Source organism: Helianthus annuus, chromosome 13, assembly GCF_002127325.2.
Source record: "Helianthus annuus cultivar XRQ/B chromosome 13, HanXRQr2.0-SUNRISE, whole genome shotgun sequence".
Taxonomy (NCBI): domain Eukaryota; kingdom Viridiplantae; phylum Streptophyta; class Magnoliopsida; order Asterales; family Asteraceae; genus Helianthus; species Helianthus annuus.
The window spans coordinates 172,928,622-172,953,539 of record NC_035445.2 but is presented as its reverse complement, the minus strand read 5'-3'; the positions used below and the strand labels follow the sequence as shown (position 1 = coordinate 172,953,539).

At 35.5% G+C, this 24,918-nt stretch overlaps 2 protein-coding genes across 4 annotated transcripts; both read right to left on the bottom strand.

The window, feature by feature from the left end:
• Nucleotides 1-544: 544 nt before the first annotated feature.
• LOC110864507 lies at nt 545-7,626 on the bottom strand. The gene is made up of 14 exons (XM_022113587.2): nt 7,010-7,626; nt 6,860-6,946; nt 4,741-4,850; nt 4,471-4,521; nt 4,202-4,373; nt 3,805-4,122; nt 3,496-3,696; nt 2,927-3,412; nt 2,599-2,808; nt 2,001-2,189; nt 1,760-1,923; nt 1,509-1,661; nt 1,359-1,437; nt 545-1,290 (listed from the first exon to the last, which is right to left on the bottom strand). Exons 1-14 carry the CDS (start codon nt 7,397-7,399, stop codon nt 826-828), a joined length of 3,075 nt encoding a protein of 1,024 aa, XP_021969279.1. The 5' UTR covers nt 7,400-7,626; the 3' UTR covers nt 545-825.
• Nucleotides 7,627-13,982: 6,356 nt separating this feature from the next.
• Nucleotides 13,983-22,485, bottom strand: LOC110864508 (protein ABIL1). 3 transcript variants are annotated; one of them, XM_022113589.1, is made up of 10 exons: nt 22,246-22,485; nt 20,386-20,468; nt 19,656-19,806; nt 19,298-19,397; nt 19,108-19,200; nt 15,987-16,071; nt 15,781-15,833; nt 15,593-15,699; nt 14,445-14,602; nt 13,983-14,139 (listed from the first exon to the last, which is right to left on the bottom strand). In XM_022113589.1, the coding sequence occupies exons 1-9, from the start codon at nt 22,327-22,329 to the stop codon at nt 14,462-14,464; spliced, it is 897 nt and encodes a 298-aa protein (XP_021969281.1). In that variant the 5' UTR covers nt 22,330-22,485; the 3' UTR covers nt 13,983-14,139; nt 14,445-14,461. The 3 variants fall into 3 exon arrangements, with proteins under 3 accessions (XP_021969281.1, XP_021969280.1, XP_021969282.1); XM_022113588.2 differs by having other exon boundaries at nt 13,983-14,146; nt 22,246-22,484; XM_022113590.2 differs by lacking the exon at nt 20,386-20,468 and having other exon boundaries at nt 13,983-14,146; nt 22,246-22,483.
• Nucleotides 22,486-24,918: the final 2,433 nt, after the last annotated feature.

Here is a 24,918-nt window from a genome sequence, read left to right as displayed (position 1 = left end):
CATATCTATATTTTTATGATATTTCCTGCAAAGCTAAAAACTATAATAATCATATTATGTCAAAACACTAATAACACAAGCATTAGGATTCAGTGGCGGACCCAGAAATTATTTGCTGAGGGTGCGGATGAGGCGTTCAACCATATTTTTAAGGGGTGCGGTCGGTTTTTTTTGCCTAAAATATACACTGATTTTTTTTTCAAGGGGTGCGGCCGCCCACCCTGACCACTATGTAGGTCCGCCCATGTTAGGATTGTTTCTCTTCTATATGTTAGAAATTAAATAAGTAATTAACATAAACATACAAGTTTCTTCAATAACTATCTTGACTTGGTTAAACAAATTAATGAACAAAACTATACAAGTAATAATTAAACTACACAAAAATAAACTACAACCGGAAAAACAATAGCTTAAACAAATAACCAAAAAGCCACTTAATAGCTCCCTTGATTCTGATGCATTTTTTCATAAAATAGAAAGACTAATGATATAAGTTAAGCCACTGGTTTAAAACGAAAAAATATACATAAAGACATTTTTAGAACTACAAAACATAATAATAAAATGTATTAAAAATAACAAGTTTGAACGGTTTAACATAAGCTTCTCAGTATACAAAAGAACTTGGAGCTGGTAAAATTAGCATCAGTATCATCATCAAAAAAAAGGATGCAATTTACATACAAAACGATTAATGAAAACCCCTATGCATCTTCATCTCATCTTATCCGAAAGAGAAAAAAAAAAGCTATTTTTTTTTCACAAAGAATTGAAGTAATCAAGCTACAACTACACTGTTAAGCTATCAAGAATCACCGTCGGCTACCTCAAAAGCCTTGCTGCTGCCACTGTATGATTTGTGTCGGTTACCTTTCCAGTTTCTCTCTCCGGCGGAGGTTTAACATACTTCCCAATCACTTTCTGGTGGGTCCGGTTCTTAATTCTCTGAATCTTGGCTCGGGTTTTTTGCTTCTTGGTTTCTTTATCTTTTCTGAATTGGATCCTTTCTTTCTCATAGACTCCTTGCCAGAATACCTCACCAGTTAACGGCCATAACCACCTTCTTCCATCGTGGTCCAAATCGGCTTCCTCAGCAAGATCTTCATCCATGGCCTTGAGGGTGTTGTAATCAAACCATTTGATCCACATTTTGCCCGCACGTTTCTTGAAATCGTGTTGTTCTTGCATTGCTCCCGTGTTTGGATTTACGTACACTATTCTTCTTGCACTATGATACGCCCAAACGTTTACAACCATCTCCAGAACCCGCGAGTAACAGTTCTTGTCCTGCCAACAAACCACAAGTGTAAGTATATACCATCCTACCTATACGTATAGCTGAAGAAAAAGCGTACCTTTAACAAACTTAGGTAACACAAACCGCTCTGACGATGCTCTTCGTACACTTGTGCGTCTAATGCGTCCACAAACATCCTGCAGATATCATCTTCATTGCTTGATTCTTTTGTATAAATTCAATAATATAAAACAATCCACAAACTAACCTTGAGAACATTACAAACTCAAGGAACGATTTTGTAGGCATGGCCCAACTATTCATGACGGACCATGTGTCTCCATCTACAGGCATCGGAGGTAAAACCGTCGAGTTATTCTTTATCCCGTAGATTTTCTTAAAAGCTTCAGAGTATGCAAACCTTGTACAAATCATACACATAAGATTAGATCAAACATTCAATTTTGCCGAAAACTAGGTTAAAAGTGATTTGTTCGTGGGTGAGTTCAACATCCTTACTTGCAATTACCGGCATTTATAGAATCACAAAAAGACCAAAAATCATGTTGTGTCGGATTTCTTGGGTCCTTATCCATACGAACCCAAAAGTAGACAGCATCACCGTGTTTCTGAGCTTCAATGTCTTCTAGTAAAGCAACCACAGCCTTTTCCGATAAAGATTCCTGCTTATTACAATAAGATCGACATTTTTAGTATAAAATTTGGTAACTTGAAGAAACTGTCTAACAAACTAACTTGCCTTCCTGCCTGTCGCTCGCCATGATGAAAACCCAATCCAAGCGTTCTTGTGTATGCGGTCGATACGGTTAGCAATGGCAAAAAAAGCTCCAAAATCACCAAGGGTATCGCGGTAATAAGGCGTGTTAAGAAGGGCAAGGCGAGAAGGTGCATCAATGTCATCTTTTTTTGGTCTTCGGCCCTTTGTGGACTGCAATATCATCGAATCAGTAAGTGTTTAGCTTAAAGTTACTAAATAATGATTCGTTTTTGTATAAAGGGCGCTTCAGAAGTGAAAATCTTGATTTTCCATGATAAAAACCAAACCTTGACTGAAAAGTCAAATTTGAGCCAAAAAAAAAGTCAAAGGGACAATATCCTTACACCAAAACACTCCATAATGCATAATCATACAAAAAATGCCTAAATATATCATGTAAAGAAAAAGTCATGCAAGAGAACGTTATATCTATCCCATAACACTACAGACCAAGAAAAGTCAACATTTGACCGACAAATTTAAAGCTATAAAAACCATGTAACCATGCAAGAAAAACTCAAATATAGATGCAAAGTGTGATAGTCCTTTACATATAAGCAATGAAAACAGAGTGACTTACAAGTCCAATACCACGATATATTGACTTGTTGTGCAGGAAAGGCCAAGATCCTTGACCGAAGTACGGTTCATAGATGCATAGTGGTTGACCTGTCCTTTCGAGTTCTCCATCATCCCTCTCATGCAAATCATTCTTACTTCTATCCGCTTTCTTTGCATTTTTGTATACTTCCTCCCATGTTCCCCTTGATTGCTCACTTCTATCCCTTACCTACACAACACATATACACGAATAAATAGAACCCCAAATGTCTTTAAAAGGTCAAGTGGCGGATTTAGCTATTCATTCGTTGTAAAGACCATGGAAAAAGAATAATTATTTACATTACCTCATCGTCTTCTCGTGCCTTTCTAGCTTTCATCATCTGGTTTCGTTTTTCTTCTTCCCATAAACTGTATACAAAAGTATCATTGGCTGGAATAGCACCTGAACTCTCTTCTTTCAGGGTATGATTCCACTGACTTTCAACCCGATCTAAGAATTGGTGAATCCTCAAAGTTCTATTAACATATCCATGATCCGCAATAGCCTCAAAAAGACGCCATTGCCACTCTGTTTTGGCATATGAAGGAATTTCCGATATTGCCCTTGGATATGCAACTTCTGAAGGAAGTTTCATGACGTTTTCTATCAACGAAGCATGCCCTTCAACAGATTCCAAAACCATCATGTTTTTAGCGGTATTTTTGCCTGTTGACACAATATTACGAGCCAAAGACGATAGCTTTTCTTCAGACACCACTTGCAGCATTACGCGTGTTAAATCCTTAATATTCTCCTTTGAAAAAAGATATCCATTTACCCCATCATTGACCTGAAATATGTTATCAAAATTATTAGTTTCCAATATAAAAATGAAGACATATAGAAGTCAAAGAATGAGGTTGTAGCTTTTACATGTTTTTTTATTACTGATAGGTCAGGAGCAATTATTGGTTTCTCGAGACACATTGCCTTTATCAGAACGTCGGGAAAAGATAGTTCTTCAAGGAATGACCCGTATATCACTAGATCCGTTATGCCTAAAACACCACTATCTTCATCAATGGCAACATGCTTCACAGTTCCTCTTGGATAATTAAGGTTTGACGTAATTTCCTATGAGATTAAACATTAACATCAAGTTGGTTAAATAAAAAAAAGGAATAACGTAAATCTTTATGGAACTAAGAGAGCAACCAATGAAATATATTAAAACATATTTACCTCCATGGCTGCACTGTAATTATCGGTCAAATCTTGACTCAAAATTATAATCTTTAGACGAGGACTTGAGGAATCACCATCAGGAAACTTCGCTAAAAGTGGCGATAAAGCCTTTAAAACAAGAGCATGCTCCAGCCATATTCCTTTATACAGAAACTCGCTACCCACTATACCAACAACAAAATCGTTGAGCCCAATATCCATATTTACACGCACATTTTCTTCATGAAAGATCGTTGGTTTATCTACTTTGCAAATTTCAGAAGGAGTTCCAGGTACCACGAAATAGTTTCCAGCATCAAATGCAGAATAGAACATCTGAAAATGAGTAACATAAAATACATATATCTAAAGCCGGATGAGAAAATCATTAAAGAGAGTATTAAGTTATACATACCGGTAGGGCATAATTTGGAAAGACGACAACTGTAGCCCGATTAAAGATTGCTTTCCAATCATCAATCAACTCAGCTTGGCCATTAGAGACGTATCTTGCAGCCCGTGTAGCGAGTGATTTTTCATGAACAGTCCATATAAGAGGTACGGATTTAAAAGGTTCCTGCAAAAGGCTATAACAACTAAATTCAGTCTCTTGCAAGAATAGAATCACTGGACTAAACGTGTTAAAATGAAACCAGAAATGACAAGATAAATATGTCCATGTACCATGAAACGACATCCTTTGCTGCAAGAGAGTTCACGAGTACTCCATCATAGCTACAAGATCATACAAAATTGTTAAAACACAAAGTTGATCAGTATCTTGTGATATGATCATTTATGAAACCAGAGTTTGTCAATTCAAAACGGTTGGAACCAAGCAGGGGTGGTTCAGTTAGTTATTCGGACCAAAACCATACTACTTACAGTCCTAAAGAATATGCATTACATAACTTCATGTAACTAAAATCTAATACACATGAAAAACAAACATACTTTAACCAGTCGATCATAATGGCTGATTTATCACTAGCATCCATAATATGAACTGGAACTCCAATAGTTCTCCAAATATGATGGACAGGCCCATCTTCAAGTGAGTAAACCTGCACAAGAAGTTAACCAAGTGGATGATTAACTAAGCTTTTTAACCACTTCTTTTTAACAACTCTATCTCTACATTCAAAAAGCAAGCACTTTCCTCGAACCATTGATGAAATTATATAAATGTTTACGATACCTGCATATTTCAACATGGAAGGGGCAATGAATCTATCAATGTGTGTCGTCTACTCGGTCCATGTTGACGGGGATGTTTAAACTGACTATTATATTTTAAGTCACAATGATCAATTTAGAGTGTTTAATTTATAATTAGGATCTTCTGATTATTTAGGGTCAAGTTATCTGACAAAGGGAAGCAGGTAAGGAGTTGCTATTAGAAAATTGATTATTGATATAAATGTAAAATTAAATGTGTACCATAGGCCATAGCTCCAAGCACCTTATTTTTCACATTATATATATCTGGTTCTTCAAATCATTGTAATCACTCAGAAAATGCATATCCAAACACCCCTGGTGCAGTGATGCTAATGAATTGCATTTCATGTTTCATTACCCATACAATTTCATAGGGGAGCACATGCCCTTAAGTGATTATATGCAATATATCATCCTCTTCACACATACATCTAAGAGAATCAGTAGAACTCACAAGCCATATATTACCATTAATGACAAGGGGTGTACAGTACTGTTGTGATAGTTGTGACTCGTGAACCCCAAAGAGACCTAATCCGATATGAACTCTTATTGCAGAAAGGCATCAATGCACAAAGCTTGGTTTAAAAAGCGCGAAGCGCTCCGAAGCGTTTTGGTTCCAAAAGCTTTAAGCGAAGCTTCAAGCGCGAAGCGAGAGCTTCACGTATACGAAGCGCTCAAAATTAAAATATATATATATATACACACACACACACATATTGTACACATCAATATGACCTATTCTACTTGCTAATCAATAACAAACACAAAAACATGACTAAAAAACACACTTAACACATAAAAAACATAGTTAAAACATAAATTAAAGTCGAAACACACTTAGGGTAAAGAAACAGGCCTCATTTAACCCTATTTAAAGACTGTTGGGCTTAAAAAATGGCCCAAATGTGACCTGATTGGGCTGAAGTGTCGCTTCAAACCATCATCGCTTCGCGCTTAAAGCTCGCTTCACAGCGCTTCACGTAATGTAACGCTTCAGACCAAAAAAGCGATGTTTCCAGCGCTTCACGCTTAAAGCTCGCTTTAAGCGCGCTTTTTTAAACACAGGCACAAAGATATGTCTTTTGCTTTAGCTTCATGGCTAGAATATCTTAAACTACTTTACCATTTATCATTCCTATGTCCTGACTACCAGTTAGAATAAAGTCGCTTGACAATACACAGGAAGTAATAAGCCTTAAAATCTAACATGACATTAAGCTAAAAGTAGAGGTTTAATGATTTATGTACGAACTCTGCTCAATCAATATCCAATCGTCAATCTAAATTTGAGAGCCTAATCAATCCTATATGAGACTGAGCTGTATACAAGGTTAGTATTAGAAGAACAATGTAAAGCATGACCTTACCTGAACCAATATTGTTTGCATGCTTACATAATAATCACAGTACATCATCATCATCATCATACTCAGTAAATCCCACCAATAGCAAAGCTAAGGTAGGGTCTGAGGAGGGTAAGATGTAGACAGCCTTACCTCTACCCCGTAGGAATAAAGAGGCTGCTTCCAATGAGACCCCCAGCTCGATAGTAGTTTTGCATCAAGCCTTCGACATAAGGCACATAACACTCAGCAATTGAGACAACTGCCGATTAGTGCATGTACCCCCTGTCTTTCGGATATCAACGCCACCACATGATGCATGATTAACCATCCCCCTCTTTTAACGTTATTTTCACGAAATTAGTAAATAACGTTAAAATTAGTGCACTTTCACTTTTGCCCCCGAGCGCCCACACATATACACATTATATGCGCCCACACATAATCACAGTACAATGACCTCAATTGCTTATGATAACTCACACATAAATGAAACAAGCAGGTACCTCAAATTCATAGCCAATCCCCCTCAAAGCAGCTGCAAGAGTGACCATCAATATCTGATATGGATCATCCAACAGATCTGCAAAAACCTACAAAATAGAAAGCTATAGAAACAGAACCCAAAACAAACATACCAACAAATGGGTACTCACCAAAGCAAGCTGAACCTTCCTATTCCCAAATCTGGTGACTGTTCTTGAGCCACCAAACGAAACATTACTACTTTTTTCTCTCAGGAATTTCGTCGATAACCTGGTGGGCACAAACTTAACATCTTCACCAAAATCCAAAGTGGAAATTTCTTTGAACAAATCTTGTAAACCCTCATCAATATTTTGTTTGAAGAAATCATCGTTGACAGTGGAAAGAGGGAGAAACAATTGAAAGAGGAACATGAAGAAGATGAATACAGCCAAAGCAGAAATCCATTGTAAGTAATCAATCTTTTTGAGAATCAGAATCCTTGATCTGGGTCTTTGTGGGGAAGACTTAAGTAAAGAGTCTCGTTTTAACGGCAGCACCGGTGGATTAAGAGAGCCCATTTACATTCCGATGGATTAATGAATGTTTTCTTGAGAGGAGAAAAGGGGATCAATTACATCAGGGGGTATTTGTTTGGTTGTGTGTTTAGTGAAAAGAAGAGATAAACTAAACAGATCTTGTCAAGTGAAGTGGTGCGAAAGGTAAATGAGTAGTTGTTCTAGTGAGAGAAAGAAGAGAGAGAGAGAGAAATATCACCGGCGGTCAACTCAGCTGTACTTTTGATTATTCGTTTGTAAGTGATTATGATGAGTAAATCTAGAAATTCAATCTACAACATTTTTTAAAGGTGATTTTAGGGGTGTTTCCAAAAGTTATTTATTTTTTATATAATATAAAAAAATAACTTATTTTTTTATTAATTAGATAAATGATTTTAGACAAATGAATCTAAAAATCAATTGTTAAGTTGTTATTTATAAGAAAGTAATAATAAACAAAAGAGTAATAGAAACAATTCTACATTCCTAAGACTTAAAATACAAGTATTATACCTTTAGTCCTAGATTTATAAGTTGAGTATTCAGTTTTTAACTCTTGACACTAATTGATATTATACAAATTGTTTTTAGATTAAATATACCTTTTATGCTTGAAACAACAAATAAATCACATCCCGTCGTAGTTCGTTTTCTCAGTAAACAATCATGCCATCTCGTCATCCCTTGCCACCACATATCACATAACTATGCCACCAATAGATCAACCATTGATGTGTTGTTCTTCCCAAATCGGTTAGAGGTAACCACTATTTTTCTTAAGAAAACCAATTGTAATTTTATGAAACCCAAATGTTTTTGTGTCGACTAGGGTGGGGCGATGAAGATTGAAAGTAAGTGTTAGGTCCACAATGGTGTTTCTATATGTACATAGGAAATCGTAGAACTTTACATTTTATGTTGTTTGGTCCATGATAGAATGTCCAGTTATAGATCAAAAGTAGGTAAATGTGAAGGGAATGGCAGAAAACGAGGATGAAGAAAGGAGAAGGGGTCTCAAGTTCGTGGTGGTTGGAGCGGTTCGTTGAAGAAGACGAAGTGGATAAGGGTTTGACTCTAGTGGGTGAAGAGTTTTTTTTTTATAAAAATATACTTCTACCAATAAGTAAGGGTATATTAGTCGGTTCATGAAAAATATAAAAGAAAATATAATGTCAGTGTCCAGGACCAAAAGTGTTACAAGTAAGCAAACAATAAGTACATAACCTGTAATTTCAAAAGTGACCAAAACCATATATGCATATATCACAGTAACCATACTATGCATGTAATCAACTCTATTTTATATGCATATATCACAGTAACCATACTATGTGTATAATTAACTTTATTTTTTTTTATAAAAAATTGTGTCCTATTCCTCGCAAACTTAATGGATTTGCTTTATCTATACTATATAATAAAAGAAACCTGTTTTTGGACACTTGTCATTCTCTCATTTAATTGATTAAAATTATTAAAAATACTAATAATAATATTTAATCTAATCTAATACAAATAATAATAGTATTTAATCTAATCTAATACAAATTCTTATTATTAATTCAATAACCTATTGTTAAACTAAAACTTCAATAGAATCTTAAATCCTAGCTAAACAAGTTTCGAAATTCATAATAATATTAACTAGGATTGCGACCCGCCGCAATGCGGCGGGGATTCTTTAGTTATAACTAAGTCGATCTAGGACTCGCACGTTATGTTAAACCTGTCAAACAGGGAAAAAATAGACGATGTAAAAACGTTCACCCACACACGCACGTTGCATCGTGTTAGCTCACAAAATTTAGAACGAAAAGTAAAAACGTTAAACCAAAGACGCATGTTGCGATGTGTTAAGTCACAAAATTTAGAACCAAGCGTAAAGCGAAAAATTTGCGGAAAATGAAAACTATAAATGACCAAAATTGAAAATAAAAAAGTTATGAGGATAGATTGCAAAAGATAAAAAGTTTTGGGTTAGAAGTAATAAAACAAATAATTTTGGGTTAAAAGTAATTTATGAAATACTTTTGGGTGAAAAGTAAAAAACAAATCATTTTTTTTGGAAAACCCCCAAAGCCAACGTTACGACAACCATATGCATAACCATTTTTCTTTGAAAACCCCCCAAAGCACACCCCACGTTGCGGTGAGGCGTAAAACGGTGTCAAATAGTACTAATATCACACAACCGTCATCGACCACCAACACTGACTCGACCTAGGGTATGCATGTTGCGACGAATCTGTCAAACATGGGAAAATAGAGGTAAAAACGTTGAACCTCACATGCATGTTGCGTCGTATTAACTCGAAAAATTTAGAACTATACGTAAAACGAAAATTTGCGAAAGATGAAAAGTATATGTGACAAAAGTTGTGAAGTTAAATTGCAAATAATAAAAAGTTTTTGGTTAAAGTTAAAAAAAAAAAACAAATTATGTAGGGTTAAAATTGGAAAAGGTAAAAACCTTTCGGTTAAAACTAAAAAATCAAGGGTTTTTTTTTTTTTTTTGGAAAATGCCCAAAGCACAATGTACAACTCATGATGCACTAAAAAGTTGCTTCTTTATATATGGAATAATATGTTAGACTAAATATATTATTGATATATATATAATATTATTTATATATATAACTAAAATTATTATCAATAATATTAATAATAGGTTTAGAATCAAATACAAAGATTCAAAAAATAAGAAGTCGTACAAAGGGTATCAAATAGACTCTGATTGACCTCATTCAACCGACATTAGAGCCGTCTTATCGAACTCTACGACATTAATTAATATGTACGAGTTGATGGGTTACATTTATATTAACTCATTTATGTCAATATGGTATGTAAATGTCTCTGTCTTTGTTTTGCATTTACAGGAAATATCTATACTATATAGTTTAAATTGTTCAACCCGTGTAACACACGGGAAACTAACCTAGTTGTGTTAATAAATAAATCTATGTATCTTTGTTTTATTCATGTTGCTCGATTGATCTCCCTCGTGGAGGGTTTGTATCTCCCCCTTGTTTTCGGTCTTGGTAAAAAGCTTTACATTTTAAAAGTAGAGAAAAATGCCCGGATAGTCCCTGTGGTTTCGCCTTTTTTCACCTATAGTCCCCAACTTTCTAAAACTACCTGAATAGTCCCCAAGTTTTCATTTTTTGTTCCCGGATAGTCCCTGAGTCTAACTTCAGTTACTTTTCTCTGTTAAAATGATGTGAAATGACAAAAATACCCTTTTCTTAAAAGGCCAAACCACAGGGACTATCCGGGCATTTTTCTCTTTTTATTTATAAAACCCCACCACCACACTTCATCTTCAACCTCCACCCACCATCACCCTCCTCCACCCTCCACCATCACCCTCTCTCTCTCCCTCTCCAATTCCGGCGAAAGTCCGGCGACTCACGGTGGAACCAGGGTTTTCCGGCCGTTTTTCATGGTGGAACCAGGGTGTACCCCCTTAAACCGCACCTCCCGAGACCTTTTCCAGCGTCGGTTTTCCTATTCGAGCTGCGGGGATGACACTTTTAGCTCCGGCAGCCGCGTTTCAACAGGTTCACTCCGGTAACATCTGAACTCGTCATCTTCTTCATCTCGTTTTTCATTAGATCCTTTTGGATCCACCCCTTTTCTGGTTCCTTACGTGATTTACAGGTGGTGTCAATAGAGGTGGTCGATGGAGACGACGATGGTAGACGGTGGTGGCGTTCCGGCAACAGCAGCGCCGCTCGCGGCGACTTTGGTTCATACGGGCTTCAAGTTTTGGTTTCATCTAGTTCAACTCAGGGTCTTGTCGGTCCAGGTTTGGAGTCTCGGCTCGTGTCTCGGTTTGATACTAGGTTCAGTTTCTACTCAGATCAGATTCAATGTTCGGTTCCAGTTCGAGTCTCGGTTCAGTTTCTGAAAAGTGATTCCGGTGCAGGTTAGTCTTGGTTCAGGTTTCAGTTTTGAGTTTACTCGGTTCAGTCTCCGGTCAGATTCATTTTAGTCATTTTTGTTAGATTCGTTGCAGTGGTGGTGACTCCGGCTCGAGTGGTGATTCGGTTCAGTTTAGGTCTTGGTGCAACTCGGTTCGGTTCCGGCTCGGGTTGATGGTGGAGGGTGGATGAGGGTGATGGTGGGTGGAGGTTGAAGATGAAGTGTGGTGGTGGGGTTTTATAAATAAAAATGAATAAGATGCCCGGATAGTCCCTATGGTTTGGCCTTTTAAGGAAAGGGTATTTTTGTCATTTCACATCATTTTAACAGAGAAAAGTAACTGAAGTTAGACACAGGGACTATCCGGGAACAAAAAATGAAAACTTGGGGACTATTCAGGTAGTTTTAGAAAGTTGGGGACTATAGGTGAAAAAAGGCGAAACCACAGGGACTATCCGGGCATTTTTCTCTTAAAAGTATATATACAGATGAGATGAGGTGATCTATTTGTATCAAGATTTCTACTAGTTACACCAACTTCCTTTTATTTATATATATTTTTCTTTTCCTTTCATAAGTTTTAACGTATGATATTTTATTATGACGTTGTGATATGGTCTATTTTCATGTATATAAATGATATGAATATATAAAAGACAGAGCCGCATCAAATATTCATATTGAAATATCACTATATATGATCTGGCTGCGTTTTTTTTTTTCAAGTTTTATGTGGAAATATAGATATATAGATATAACTAAACACATCACAATACCATACTCGGATTTCTTTTTTATAAAAGATCATATATTAAAAAGTTATAAAATAAAATAAAAATACATGTAAAGTCAAATTAATTGGTGCAACTAATAAAAACTTGGTGTAAAAATAGTAGGTACGAGTTAGTCAAGACCGTGACGTATCGTGGGGCGTGGGTTGGGGGCATGGTGCGACACGTGGAGTATGGGGCATCCAAGACCAAAAGCCAATTTCAAAGGGGTATGGTGAGGCGTGGCTGGGGTGGCGTGGAAAAAAAGCAAATTTCAAAGGGCTAGTGCTCTTGGCCAATGAGATTCTGCCATGTCATGTGAGTAGCCCCGCCCAACGCCCGGGCTGAAACCCCCGCCCAAAGGGCCACGCCGAAACTCAAGCCCACCCGAGATGGTGACGTGGGCGTTTGTACCCAACCCCCGCCCCATACCCTATAGTCTAATGTAGTTTTACTTTTCCTGTTGTGTATACATAAAAAAAAAATAAGTTTAAAAATAGACAAATATTTTATACCAAAAGATGAAGAATTATGTCAGGATCACAGGATGAGTAGTTATTGTGTCATTTAAAAATAACAAAAAAAGGTTAATCATATTTTTGTTCGAAACTAATATTCTAGGGACTGAAAGGCTCAATATTTCCTAATGTAAGGGTCAAAAACTAAAAAAATGTGTATATAATATTATGATGATAGATTAACCAAACAGCTTGTACGCTAGAAGCTTGACGGTATAAAGAAAGGTAGTAAAGGTGTGCCTCATCAGGTTATTGAGGGTTCCGATTATATAAGTTACTTAAAAAAACTGTGTTAGCTTATATCGCTATTCTTTTCAACTATATGATATACGTAAAAACAGTACCAAAGTATACATTTTTAATGTGACAATACAGATAGTTTAAGTGGCTCAATATGGGTTTAGATTTGACAATTTTTTATATAATTCACAATAACCAAGCAACACGCCACCAATTGTATGTTTCTCACTCAATTTATATAAATAAAATATGATTAAAAATAAGTAAATAATTATTTTAATATATAAATTTAAGACGATCTTCTTTTTATTTAAATATGTTTCGGTAACTTCACATGTTTGATCCAATCAACTTGTACGAACCACTTTTTATTTCGTCAAGTTTTTAAACAATAAGAAAAACATTAATGTTGTGTATCATACTACTGAAATCATCTTAACTTAGGGGTTTTTTGGCAACAACTTAAGAATGGTTAAGTGTTGAACCTGTAAGAGATTTAAACCATTAAGTACTAAACCAGTAAAAGCTCTGAACCATTAAGTGCTTAACCAGTAAGATATCTGACCATTAAGAGTCAGTATAATGCTTAATCATTTAGAGGCAAATGTCTAACCAATTCAGACTGGATGTATTAGCCATTCCGACTCAGTATAATGCTTAATCATTCAGAGGCAAATGTCTGAACTATTCAGACATCTGCTCGCGAAACAAAAAGTCTGAACCATTAAGAGTAAGAGGTCTGAACCATTAAGAGCTAAACAACACATTAAGAGCTAAACAAACAGCCTCTTACAGGTTATGTGATATGAATCAGATACAATGTACGTATGAGTATGCATGCTCCATGAATCAGAATTCAGAAACGAAGAAGAAAGTCCTGAGAACTTGGTCTAGTGGTAATTTGGTATGTCCTCCCTAGTGGAGATGTAGGTTCAATTCTCACTTAAGCCACTTTCAAGGAACATCTGGGTGAAGGGACGAATCGGGACTTTAATCCCGGGTTCGAACCTAACGGGGGCAAGGGTTTACGGATTCCATCCGGTTCCCGCGCATCAGGGGGCACGGTCTCATGGCGGTCGAGGAGTCGCCCTTGGACATAGCCCCACGCAGGGTGGGTTTACACGTGAGATTCTTTGCCGTTTAAAAAAAAGAAACGAAGAAGAAAGAGGGAACATTTATGGTAGATCCTTTTTATTACACACATTTTATGCGTTTCTTACAACATGTACAACTCCAGACTACAACCATACTTGGCACTAGCATTTAGATTCCTAAACCGATACCGACTACTCTTTCTGCATTCTCCATCCTACACACTTTTCAAATTATTTGTATTAATACGAAAAGCTTCGAATGCTAACAAAATAAAACGCACACAAACGTGTTTCAACTTTCAACCCTTTTCTTGCTGCTTTATATTATGTTTAACCTGAATGGGGTTAAACGTTTGAAGAACTTAAAAGGTAACAAAGCCAAGTGCGTCAAAAGTCGCCCCGCTTTTTTAAAAAAATGGATGAATACTATTTAGGGTGACCAATTTTGTGTTGAACCCTTTTGACCCATTACCCGACCCACCCCTTTAGGCAACTCTTAACTAAGCAATGAAAGTTGTACCTTGCACTTGGATATGATTAGGCCGACCCCTTCAATTGCTTGCTAGTCTTTTGTTTCACAAAGAAAGCCGATAAGAGACTCTTGCTGCGGACAGGTGTACGTCTAGGATTATCAAATGATCGGAATGGTGTCATTGGCTTGGGACCCTCATCCGGATCCTGTCATTCCATCAATTGCATATTACCAAATGGTTATAACACCCTTTCAGTTGTCGAGCAAAGCAAAACAAATCAATATCATGAAGACCAACTAAGTTTTACTTACAAGTTTGTTAAAAAAAGCATAAATCTAAAATTTCCTGAAGCACTGTAATGTAACCCATCTTTACAAGGATAACATGGGTTATGCACTTATGTGGATACCATAATTCAACGGTTATACAAAAGCGAGTAAATGGGGGTCCGTTTAATATTTGCTTATGAAATTGGCTGACTTGGGCTATGTTCTTATCACTAATGGGTCAAATGTGTAACTTTAAATATGTTGCTAAAAAAAAACAGGTCAAACTAGTTAAAAGTCACCCAAGGTGTATTTAAATAATGGCATACAACCTCTTAAATGTGAGAATAGTAGAAGTAGATTATTATCTCAGTATATAGATTTTGTAATCATATTCATTTGCAACCTCTTAAAATGTTTTATGCCCCGCTTGCGGTGTGCACATATAATGCATATATGTGTGGGCGCTTGGGGGGCAAAAGTGAAATGGTACTAACTTTAACGTTATTTTACTAATTTCGTGAAAATAACATTAAAAGCGGCGGATGGTTAATCATGAATCATGTGGTGACGTTGATAGCTGAAAGACACGGGGGTACATGCACCAATCAGTCTCTGTCCCGATTGTTTGAGTGTTATGTGTCTTAGGTCCAAGGCTTGATACAAAACTACAATCGAGCCGGGGGTCTTACTGGAAGCAGTCTGTCTATTCCTACGGGGTAGAGGTAAGGTTTTCTACATCTACCCTCCTCAAACCCTACCTTAGCTTTGCTATTGGTGGGATTTACTGAGTATGATGATGATGATGATGAAACAGCTTTTGCAGGCCAACCCAAGCCATGGTAATAAATTACCAAGTACTAAGATGCTCAAATGAAGTCATTGCAGAAGCTAGAATTCGAATAAAAGTTTTGTGGATTCCGACATACCCGTTGTGTGATGCCAAGTGTCTGCATTGCGGTACTTGAAGCGGGCCCTACATTCGACAACAGAAGATGACGTGTTGGTGTCTTTCTCCCCATGTTCTCTTCATCATCTACATAGGCATGTACCTAAATTTCAGTATTCAGCAGCTAATATCTACCTAATATAGCAAATTAAGTAAACTCAAGCATACTTGACGTGTGAACAGATATAGGTGTACGCCGAGAAGTTTTGGAATCTTCAATGCTGCATCATATTAAATACAACTGTTAATTCCCATTTCATATTTTGGCTCATAATTTGTTTACTGCATGTAAAAAAGAAACTGAACAGGCAAAATAGAAAATGAAGAAAGCCTAAAATAGTAATGCTATGAGAAAATAGAAACTTATGGATCACCTCATCAATGGCCGTGAACTCCCTTTCAAAGTAGACTTGGTTTCCGTTGCTAAATGCCAAGAAAGGGTATTTGCAACTGGGGTACCTGGATTAAACATAATGTATAAGTATATTTTATTTGGGACTCAGATGTGAAACTTGGTACAATACCAATTTGGAGGACCCAAACGGTTAGTCTGGAAAGTATAAGGGTGGTTCAGTTTTGGTCTCAAGATCAAGGATAATAATAATTAATATAATTATTATTATTATTACTACTATTATTGTTATTATTATTATTATTATTATTATTATTATTATTAATTTAGAGATAATGATTAGTTTTAATTTTAATTGTTTAAGTATATCTAATTAGTTTAAAGAGTTAATTGCCAAAATCGTCCCTGAGGTTTGGGCGCGTTTGCCATTTTCATTCAAAATGATACTTTTGTACCAAATTGCCCCCAACGTTTGTAACTTTTTGCCATTTTCATCCAAATCACTAACTTGGTTTATTTTTTCTGTTAAGTTGAGGATATTTGGATGAAACTGGCAAATATAAAACCACATGGACGATTTTGGCAATTTACCCAAACTCTTTTTAATTTCTTTTATTTAATTATTTTTGTTACATATATAATAAAAAAGAATATAAATGGAGTTTTTAGAAAAAAAAATTAATAGTTTTGTCACATAATTTTTATAAATTTTCATCCAAATCACTAACTCAGTTTATTTTTTCTGTTAAGGTGAAGAATGTTTTAAATTTTATAAATTAAGATAGAAATTCATTTACAGCTTCTTTATATAAATCAATTTTATAAAGAGAAAACGTCATTGGTGTGCAACACATAACAATCGATTACAACTTTTAGTATTTATCAGTTGTAGAGATAGAAAAAAATTGTAAAACGTTACATATTTTTTAAATGTGTTGAGCACCTAGGAAATATGTTGGTAGAAATAAAATATTTATTTAATTAAGATTATGAGGGTAACTAACTAATACTTATTCTGAGTGGCTTGAGTAAAGAAACTTTTTGTTCATAGCATTATAATTACAATTTGGTGAGTACTTTTAAGGTTTGGTAACGATACGTTGTTTGATTAGGGGGGGGGGGGGGGGGAGCAATGACTTCTGTTTTTCCTTAGGAGCGAATTTAAAAGAGTAGAAGATGAATTACAAACTTGGTACATATGATAAAAAAATTTTATTTGACCTTTTTCAATAAGCTCATCAGCATTTTAGTTTTATAAAATTTAGAGGTTTAAGTAGATTTTATTTTTATAAAACTGATATATATATATAGGGTGGGAGTTGGCTACAAAGTCCATTTTTCCTACAAAGTGTACAAAGTCATAAAAAACCATAATGAACCATAAAACACACTCAAAACCCACAAATAACATAGTGGAGGTTACTAAAACACCATATTTGTGGGTTTTGTGTTGTGTTTTGTGTTTTGAATGATAAGGCTTTGATTCTCGAATGACTAACATTAGTGTGTTTTATGTTGATTATCATTTTGTGTTTTATATTCATAGTTGTATGATGGTGTGTTTGAAGTTTTCAAGGAATGTTAGGGTTTGGATATTGTGTTTTAGTGATCTTTACTATGTTATTTGTGGGTTTTGAGTATGTTTTATGTTTGAAAATGTGGTGTTTTAAGACTTTGTACACTTTGTAGGAAAAATGGACTTTGTAGCGGAACCTCACCCTATATAGGTATATAGAGTGGGGATCCTACGGAAAGTGTGTTTTTCCTAAAAAGTGTAAAAAGCCATAAAACAAAACAATTTCAAGCATAAAACACACCTAAAACTCACAAATAATAGAATGAATATTACTAAAACACCATATTCAAACTCTAATAGTCCATAAAAACTTCAAACACACCATCGTAGAACTATGAATATAAAACACACAATGCTAAACAACATAAAACACAATAATATTTGTCATTCCACAATCAGAGCCTTAGGGTATAAGGAGTGGTTAAACACTTTAAAGTGGCAAACCAAAAAACCGACCAATGAGAGCGCGCCATGTCAATTAGGCAAAAGTGTTTAAACTTTGGTGAAAAATGTTGGCAATGGTTTAAACATTTGGTGTAGTGGTAAACTTTTTAAATAAAAAAAAGAAAAAAAGATGTGATTGGTTGAGATTGGAATGGACCCCACCCCACACCCCTCTCTCTCTCCTCTTCTTCCCTTTGCCGCAGCGGTGTTCCATCACCGATTTACCCCCCATTTCATCAAACACCCACGCGGCAAACAAGTTGGCAATGGTTTGCCGTGCTCTTGCCGATCGGTGATGGGAGTTTGCCGCTCCCCACTCCCTATGCCCTTAACATCTAAAACACAACACAAAACCCACATACATGATGTTTTAGTAATCTTCATCATATTATTTGTGAGTTTTTGGTGTGTTTTATGGTTGACATTATGGTGTTTTATGACTTTTTACACTTTTTAGGAAATTTGGACTTTCTGGCCAACTCCTATCCTATATATATATATATATATATATATATATATATATATAAAATTAGAAATTAATTTCTGTCTTAGTTTATAAATATCGTTCGCCTTAATAGAAAAATTAACTTAGTTAGTGATTGGATGAAAATTTATAAAAATTATGTGACAAAGCTATTATTTTTTTTTATATAAAAATTGAATGTATATTCTTTTTTTATTATATATGTAACAAAATTAATTAAATAAAATAAATTTAAAAGAGTTTGAGTAAATTGCCAAAATCGTCCCTGTGGTTTTATATTTGTCACTTTCATCCAAATATCCTCAACTTAACAGAAAAAATAAACTAAGTTAGTGGTTTGGATGAAAATGGCAAAAAGTTACAAACGTTGGGGGCAATTTGGTACAAAAGTGTCATTTTGGACGAAAATGGCAAACCTGCCCAAACCTCAGGGACGATTTTGGCAATTAACTCTAGTTTAAAATTAGTATGTTTTATTTTAGTATTTAATTGTTTCCTAGTTTGAGTAGGTTAGAACATACTGTATTATAAAAACATGTTATTGCATCTTTGTTTTAGTGAGAATCGAATTTAGCAGTACAAAAGTTATTTGTTTACATCAGTTTTGCAATTTCCATGCGTGAAGAGAGTATAGGTTACCTGAAGTAAATTGACGAGGCCGTGGTTGAAGATGACTTTCTCTTGCATCAATTTGGATCTGTGGACTAAAGTGAACCTTTTTGCTGACAGAATCTAGTTTGAAATTAAAAAGGGGCATTAAGTTGTTGCATATCTATTGTACATAGCATTATTTTAAGTATTCAGCATATCAAGAAGAAAGAATTCTTACTGGGTAAAATGTAATGCTTGTGATGCCTTGGTAAAACTGCTAACAATTGTTGCTGCCTAATAGCTTCTCTATCCGTATATGTTTGGCATGTAAGAAGTTGCTTAAAAACAAAAAAGAGAATCATATTACATAGGTTGAACAAAACTTGAATATTAAGATGCCAAAAAAGTATTGTAACCAGCATTTTTGTCCAGAATCCTCGTTCTCATAAAGTGTAGTTTTTTTCCTTCTTTTTTAACATATTAGCAAAAATGGTGATTAGCTTGCAACAAGAGGCCAAATCCAGTGGTTTGAGAAGGCAATAACTGTATTATGATGAGATCAGTGACCTCTTAAAAGGGAGTTGAAGATATCTTACCTGATGTAAACATGTAACATGTAACTCTGTTGATGAAATTTCTAAAGTCTGTTGGTCTACAAGGTCTGTTAGTTTGTAAGCAACAGTGCCAAGATGGTCAACAGCATTTACAAGCGCTCGAACGGCATAATCTTTCAGGTTATCAAGGACCCTGCAAAAACACATATAAATGGATAAATCTATATTGAAACTTTGCTTAAAAGGGAAACTTGTTTGTGTGACATCCTAAAAGAATTATGGTTTAAAGTTTAAATTTTAGAATAGAGTTGGTAAAATATTCACTATGACCCATAGTGTCGATTGCAACTCCAATCATGCAAAACGAATGAACCATATCCTTGATGTGGATATGTTGATATTCAATACACATAATGCAAAACGAATGAAACCTATACTGAACTGTTCTTTCTCTATATCCATCAATGGAGATGGCATTCTGAACCATTTAATTTGGTTTGTCAATGCCAAGTAACAACCACCAATCCTCCAATTCCAAAAGACCAAAGAAGCACTGTAGTTTGCAAGAATAACAAATAGTGGACAATTCGTGCAAAAGTACTTGCGATTCTGGCAAAATCTAGGGTTGTTTTGGCTTTTTCGCAAGAACAATACTTTGTTTACATTGAAAAAGCTAAGTATGATGGTTTGAAAAGTAAATTACTCATAAATCTACAACTGACCCTGATACTAAGCTGGTAATGTGATAGGTAGTTAGTAAGACGAGTCTTACATCTGTTTTTGATCACTGTGCAGATAAGATTTTTCACAATATTCTGCTGCCGAATATAGCTGAGGCCTTAGGTTCTTGAGTTCCTAAAACATCATACAATAACTAAAGCCGATTAGCAATGCAAAAGATGGCTAATTTTGGTATCACAAAACAGCCTCCAGTAATCACCATCAAAGCACAAACACATCTCTAGTTTGGCAAAGTAACAATTTGGATATGTTACGAAGACATAACTGGAAGAAAACCGTTATAACCAACAAACGTAGCTATGAAACATTGGTCAATTTGTGCACCAAGATATAACTCAGCACTAACAGCAAACTTCAATAACAACGCCATTAACATATAGAGTGTCAATCCAACACCATGTAACTTTCAGTAAGACTCATCATATACCAAAACAAACAAGATTACATATACAATCAATATACATTTAGAAAAAACCCACGGGAAACTTTTTGCATTGTCCTTTGCGCCATTTTCCTCCTTTATTTTTCTCTCCGTATTTCAGGTCCATTTATTTCTCCTTAATGAACGCATTTATCACATGTTCACCGAATAAACCGGTTTCACACGAAGTGGTAGAAACTAGAAGCACCATTAGCTTATTTTATGCAGTGATCTTATTGCATAAACCAATGCTTTGTTCATTCACTTATAGCATATGATACGTGAAGTGAATTAACCGAAGACATTTTCTATTTCCACATTTGTTTTCACACACATAAATCTTTTAAGTAATTTATATTATTATTTAGTTTATAACAAAAATTTGTGAGAGATTATACTATATTGATTAGCATTTGCGTTCCCTAATATTAGTACTTGTTCACATAAATGATTCACACAATGAGCGATATCGATTCATTCGACGCCACAATGAAATGGTAAATGCTTATTGACCCAAACCAACAGGACAGTACAAGCAATTCTAGTATCACACAATAGTTAAAGCCGATTAGCAATAAAAAAACCAGCTACGATTCTAGTATCACAAAGCAGCCTCCAATAATCGCCATTAAATCACAAACACGTCTCTAGTTTGGAAAAGTAACAAGTTGGATATGTCATGAAGGCATAACTGGAAGAAGAACCATGATAACCAGCAAACATAGATGACACATTGGTAATTTTGTGCACCAAGATATAACTCAGCACTAACAGCAAACTTCAAGAACAACATTATTAACATTTAATGTCAATCCGACACCAAGTGACTTCCAGCAAAACTCGTCATGTCCCAAAACAAACAAGATTGCATATACAATCAATATGCATTTAGATGAGAAAAAAAACATATTTATCAGGCATTATTATTCACGCATTCACCACAGAAACCAGTTTCACACAAAGCGGAAGAAACTAGAAGCACCATTAGCTTATTTTATTCGGTTACCTTATTGCAAGAACAAATGCTTTGTTCAATCACTTATATCATATGATCAGTCAAGTGAACAAACAGCAAACATTTCTACTTCTACATTTGTTTCACACACATAAGGCAAGCAGTTTGTTACTATTACATAGCTTATAATAAATTTGTGAGCTTATATTATATCGATTGCCGTCTGTGTTCCCTGATATTGTTCACACAACAAGGGCTATCGATTCACTCAACGTCACAATGAACATGTGAAATGCACCAGTACAGTACAAGCAATTCACAAATTCAACTACTATTAGGGTTTTATTTGACCTAACATCAAATTATATTGACAGAAGAACAGAAATCACACTTAAACCTACAACGGCAAAGTCAAAATCGCATAACACGATTCAAATTCAATGCGTAAACATGAGTTGATAGAATAAGTAAGATCTGACGTCACATGAAACGGTGAAACTGAATTGAATCAGTACCTGTAGGGCTTTAACGAATCCAATGCTTTGCTCCATTGAGGCCTCATCAAACGTCATTATCTGATTGGATTGCTCCACTTCCATCGCTTTCAAGCAGAAACCGAGAAGTGTAAATTGAAGAACATATGAAGCGAAACCCTAGCTTTGATCGTAAAACGTAAGTGTGTTGAGTGGATAGAAGTTGAGAAAGAATTTGGGGGAAGCAGAGCGAGCGGGGAAGAGTTAATTGCAAGTTATAATATTGAATGCAAGTCGTGAAAGGTGGTTGAGTCTCATTTCACGGGGGACCTTCAAGTAACATATAATTGCATCAACACCCCCTAAGACTAGTGGGTATGGGGAGGCTCATCCCCATGAGAACGGGCCGCCACGTCAACGCCACGTAGGAGGGGCTTGTAGGGGATGGACCTAGAGGTGGAGGATGGGGCCCCACAACAATTAAAAAATATAAAACTTTATTTGATTTTAGAGAGAGATAGAGAAAGAGGAGAGACAAAGATGAGAGAGAGAGAAAAAAAGCAGGCCCGTCATCAACGGCTTCTGGCAGCCGGGTATCACAAGGCGGGGCAAGGGGGCGGTGTGGGGGACCGGCGCCAGGCTTCGTCGGGCCTAAGCCAGCCCCCATACCGCTTGGTCTAATAGGAATCATGTATGGGAAAATCACGAAAATGACATCTTTTTTTGAATAGCCAACGAATCTTTTCATTGAAAACCAAATCCAAAAAAAAAACAACCCCAGCCAGAAGCTGGCTGGACAACAAAAAACAACAAAGAAAAGTGAAAGAAAAAACAAATTGACTACTTACATAACTATATTAAAATATAGTTACAAAACTAGCAATGGCTCAGGGAGCCTCTTCACGGAAAAATATGGCACTTAAACATTTCTAGAAAGCCTCTTCAAATAAACCAACCAGGCTCCGCCATGTCTCAAAAAATTATTATAGAGACTTAGAGCTGTTTCAGCCTCTACAAAAAAACTGAAATGGCTCTAAACCTCTACAATCATTTTTTACACATGGCGGAGCGTGGTTGGTTGGTTTGAAGAGACTTTTTGGAAACGTTTCAATGCCATGTTATTATGTTAAGAGGCTCTCTGAGCCGCGACAGTGGGCTAGTTTTGCAAATTTAAATGGTCAAAGGTCATTTTCGTGATTTCCCCTATATCTATTATCCAAATTGGTTTTCGACCCAAAATCGATACTCAAACTTAGGGTTTGTAAAAAAAAACAATTTGTTTTTCATTATGACCGAATAAAATTCAAAACTGCAAACCCAGTCGATGAGACATGGAGGCCTACCGAATAAAATTCAAAATCGAAAACCCATCTGGTGAGACATGGAGGCCTACCGAATAAAATTCAATATCCAAAACCCATCTGGTGAGACATGGAGGCCTATAATGTTGCAATGACGTGGCATATGGTTTCTCTTTTAAAATTGTTATTTTTAAGGAAATAAGTAGATGTTAATCTTATTAACTCTCTAAATGAAAGTTACATCGAGAGTGACTATTATTGTTACGTGACAGTTCATAACAGTTAGTTTGCCAAGACACCTAATTATTATGAATCAACGACGAATTCAGGTTTTTTTTTTTTTTTAATCTTTTGCGTGGACAAAAACGGGTGTTGTTAAATAAACTAGATAAGCAAGAATTCATATTTTTTTCAGAACTGACATGCTGTTGGAAATCAAGTATTTTTCAATATAATCAAACAATGGATTTAACAAGAAAAACTATTTGATTAAAATTGACGGTACATAAACTAAACTATAACTCATATTTATACTAAACCACCATTAGAGAACAAGTAACCTACTCCTATAAGGAAACCAAATAAAATAAAACTAGTATAAATCCTAAATTTTCCTACTAAAATAAAATACAAATAAAAATAAACCCTTTAAAACCTCCAACTTTTGAGTATTAACAAGATTAGTTCCAACAATCACCCCCCCTAATCTTGTAGAGTTCCTCCTGTGTCACATCCCAACCGATGACGAAAATATCAGAGTGAGACAAAAACAAGATTGCTCAAGACTTCATAACTTGCTATTTGTGACAATATTTAAATAATGATTTTCATTTCATTTCAAAATATCCGAATACATTGTTTGGAAGCAAATAACAACATAACAATTAAAACAACAAAACAAAATTTAAAATAAGACGCGTTTCTAGTCCATCCTACTAGATTTCTTTTCAACAGATCATCATCATTTTCCTGCAATATATATTAAAGTAATAGTCAACACATAAAGCATTGGTAATCATATAAGTTTGGTTTACTATCATACGTATAAAAGTTTAACAAAATCCACATGGCAAAATCGTATACTAAGGCATAACTTATCATGAACTAGCATGCATCACATATGTGTCAACCCAAAGACTCCACTAGCGCAATCTCGTCATCAAAATGACAAGGCTGTTAAGATTGAATACTTAACAATGACCCATCAAACGGGCGGGTTGCTACTCCTACAATGCTATACATGTTAAGGTTGGCTCATGAAGTTAATGACAAGTATTCGTGCAAGAATGGCTTCTAGGATGCAAGTATCCTAGTGTATAACGTATTAAGCATGTATGTACAGATTCGTTTGATTGAATCATATGGATTTTTTTTTGTATGTGTAAGTTTGACATGTATATATATATATATTGCA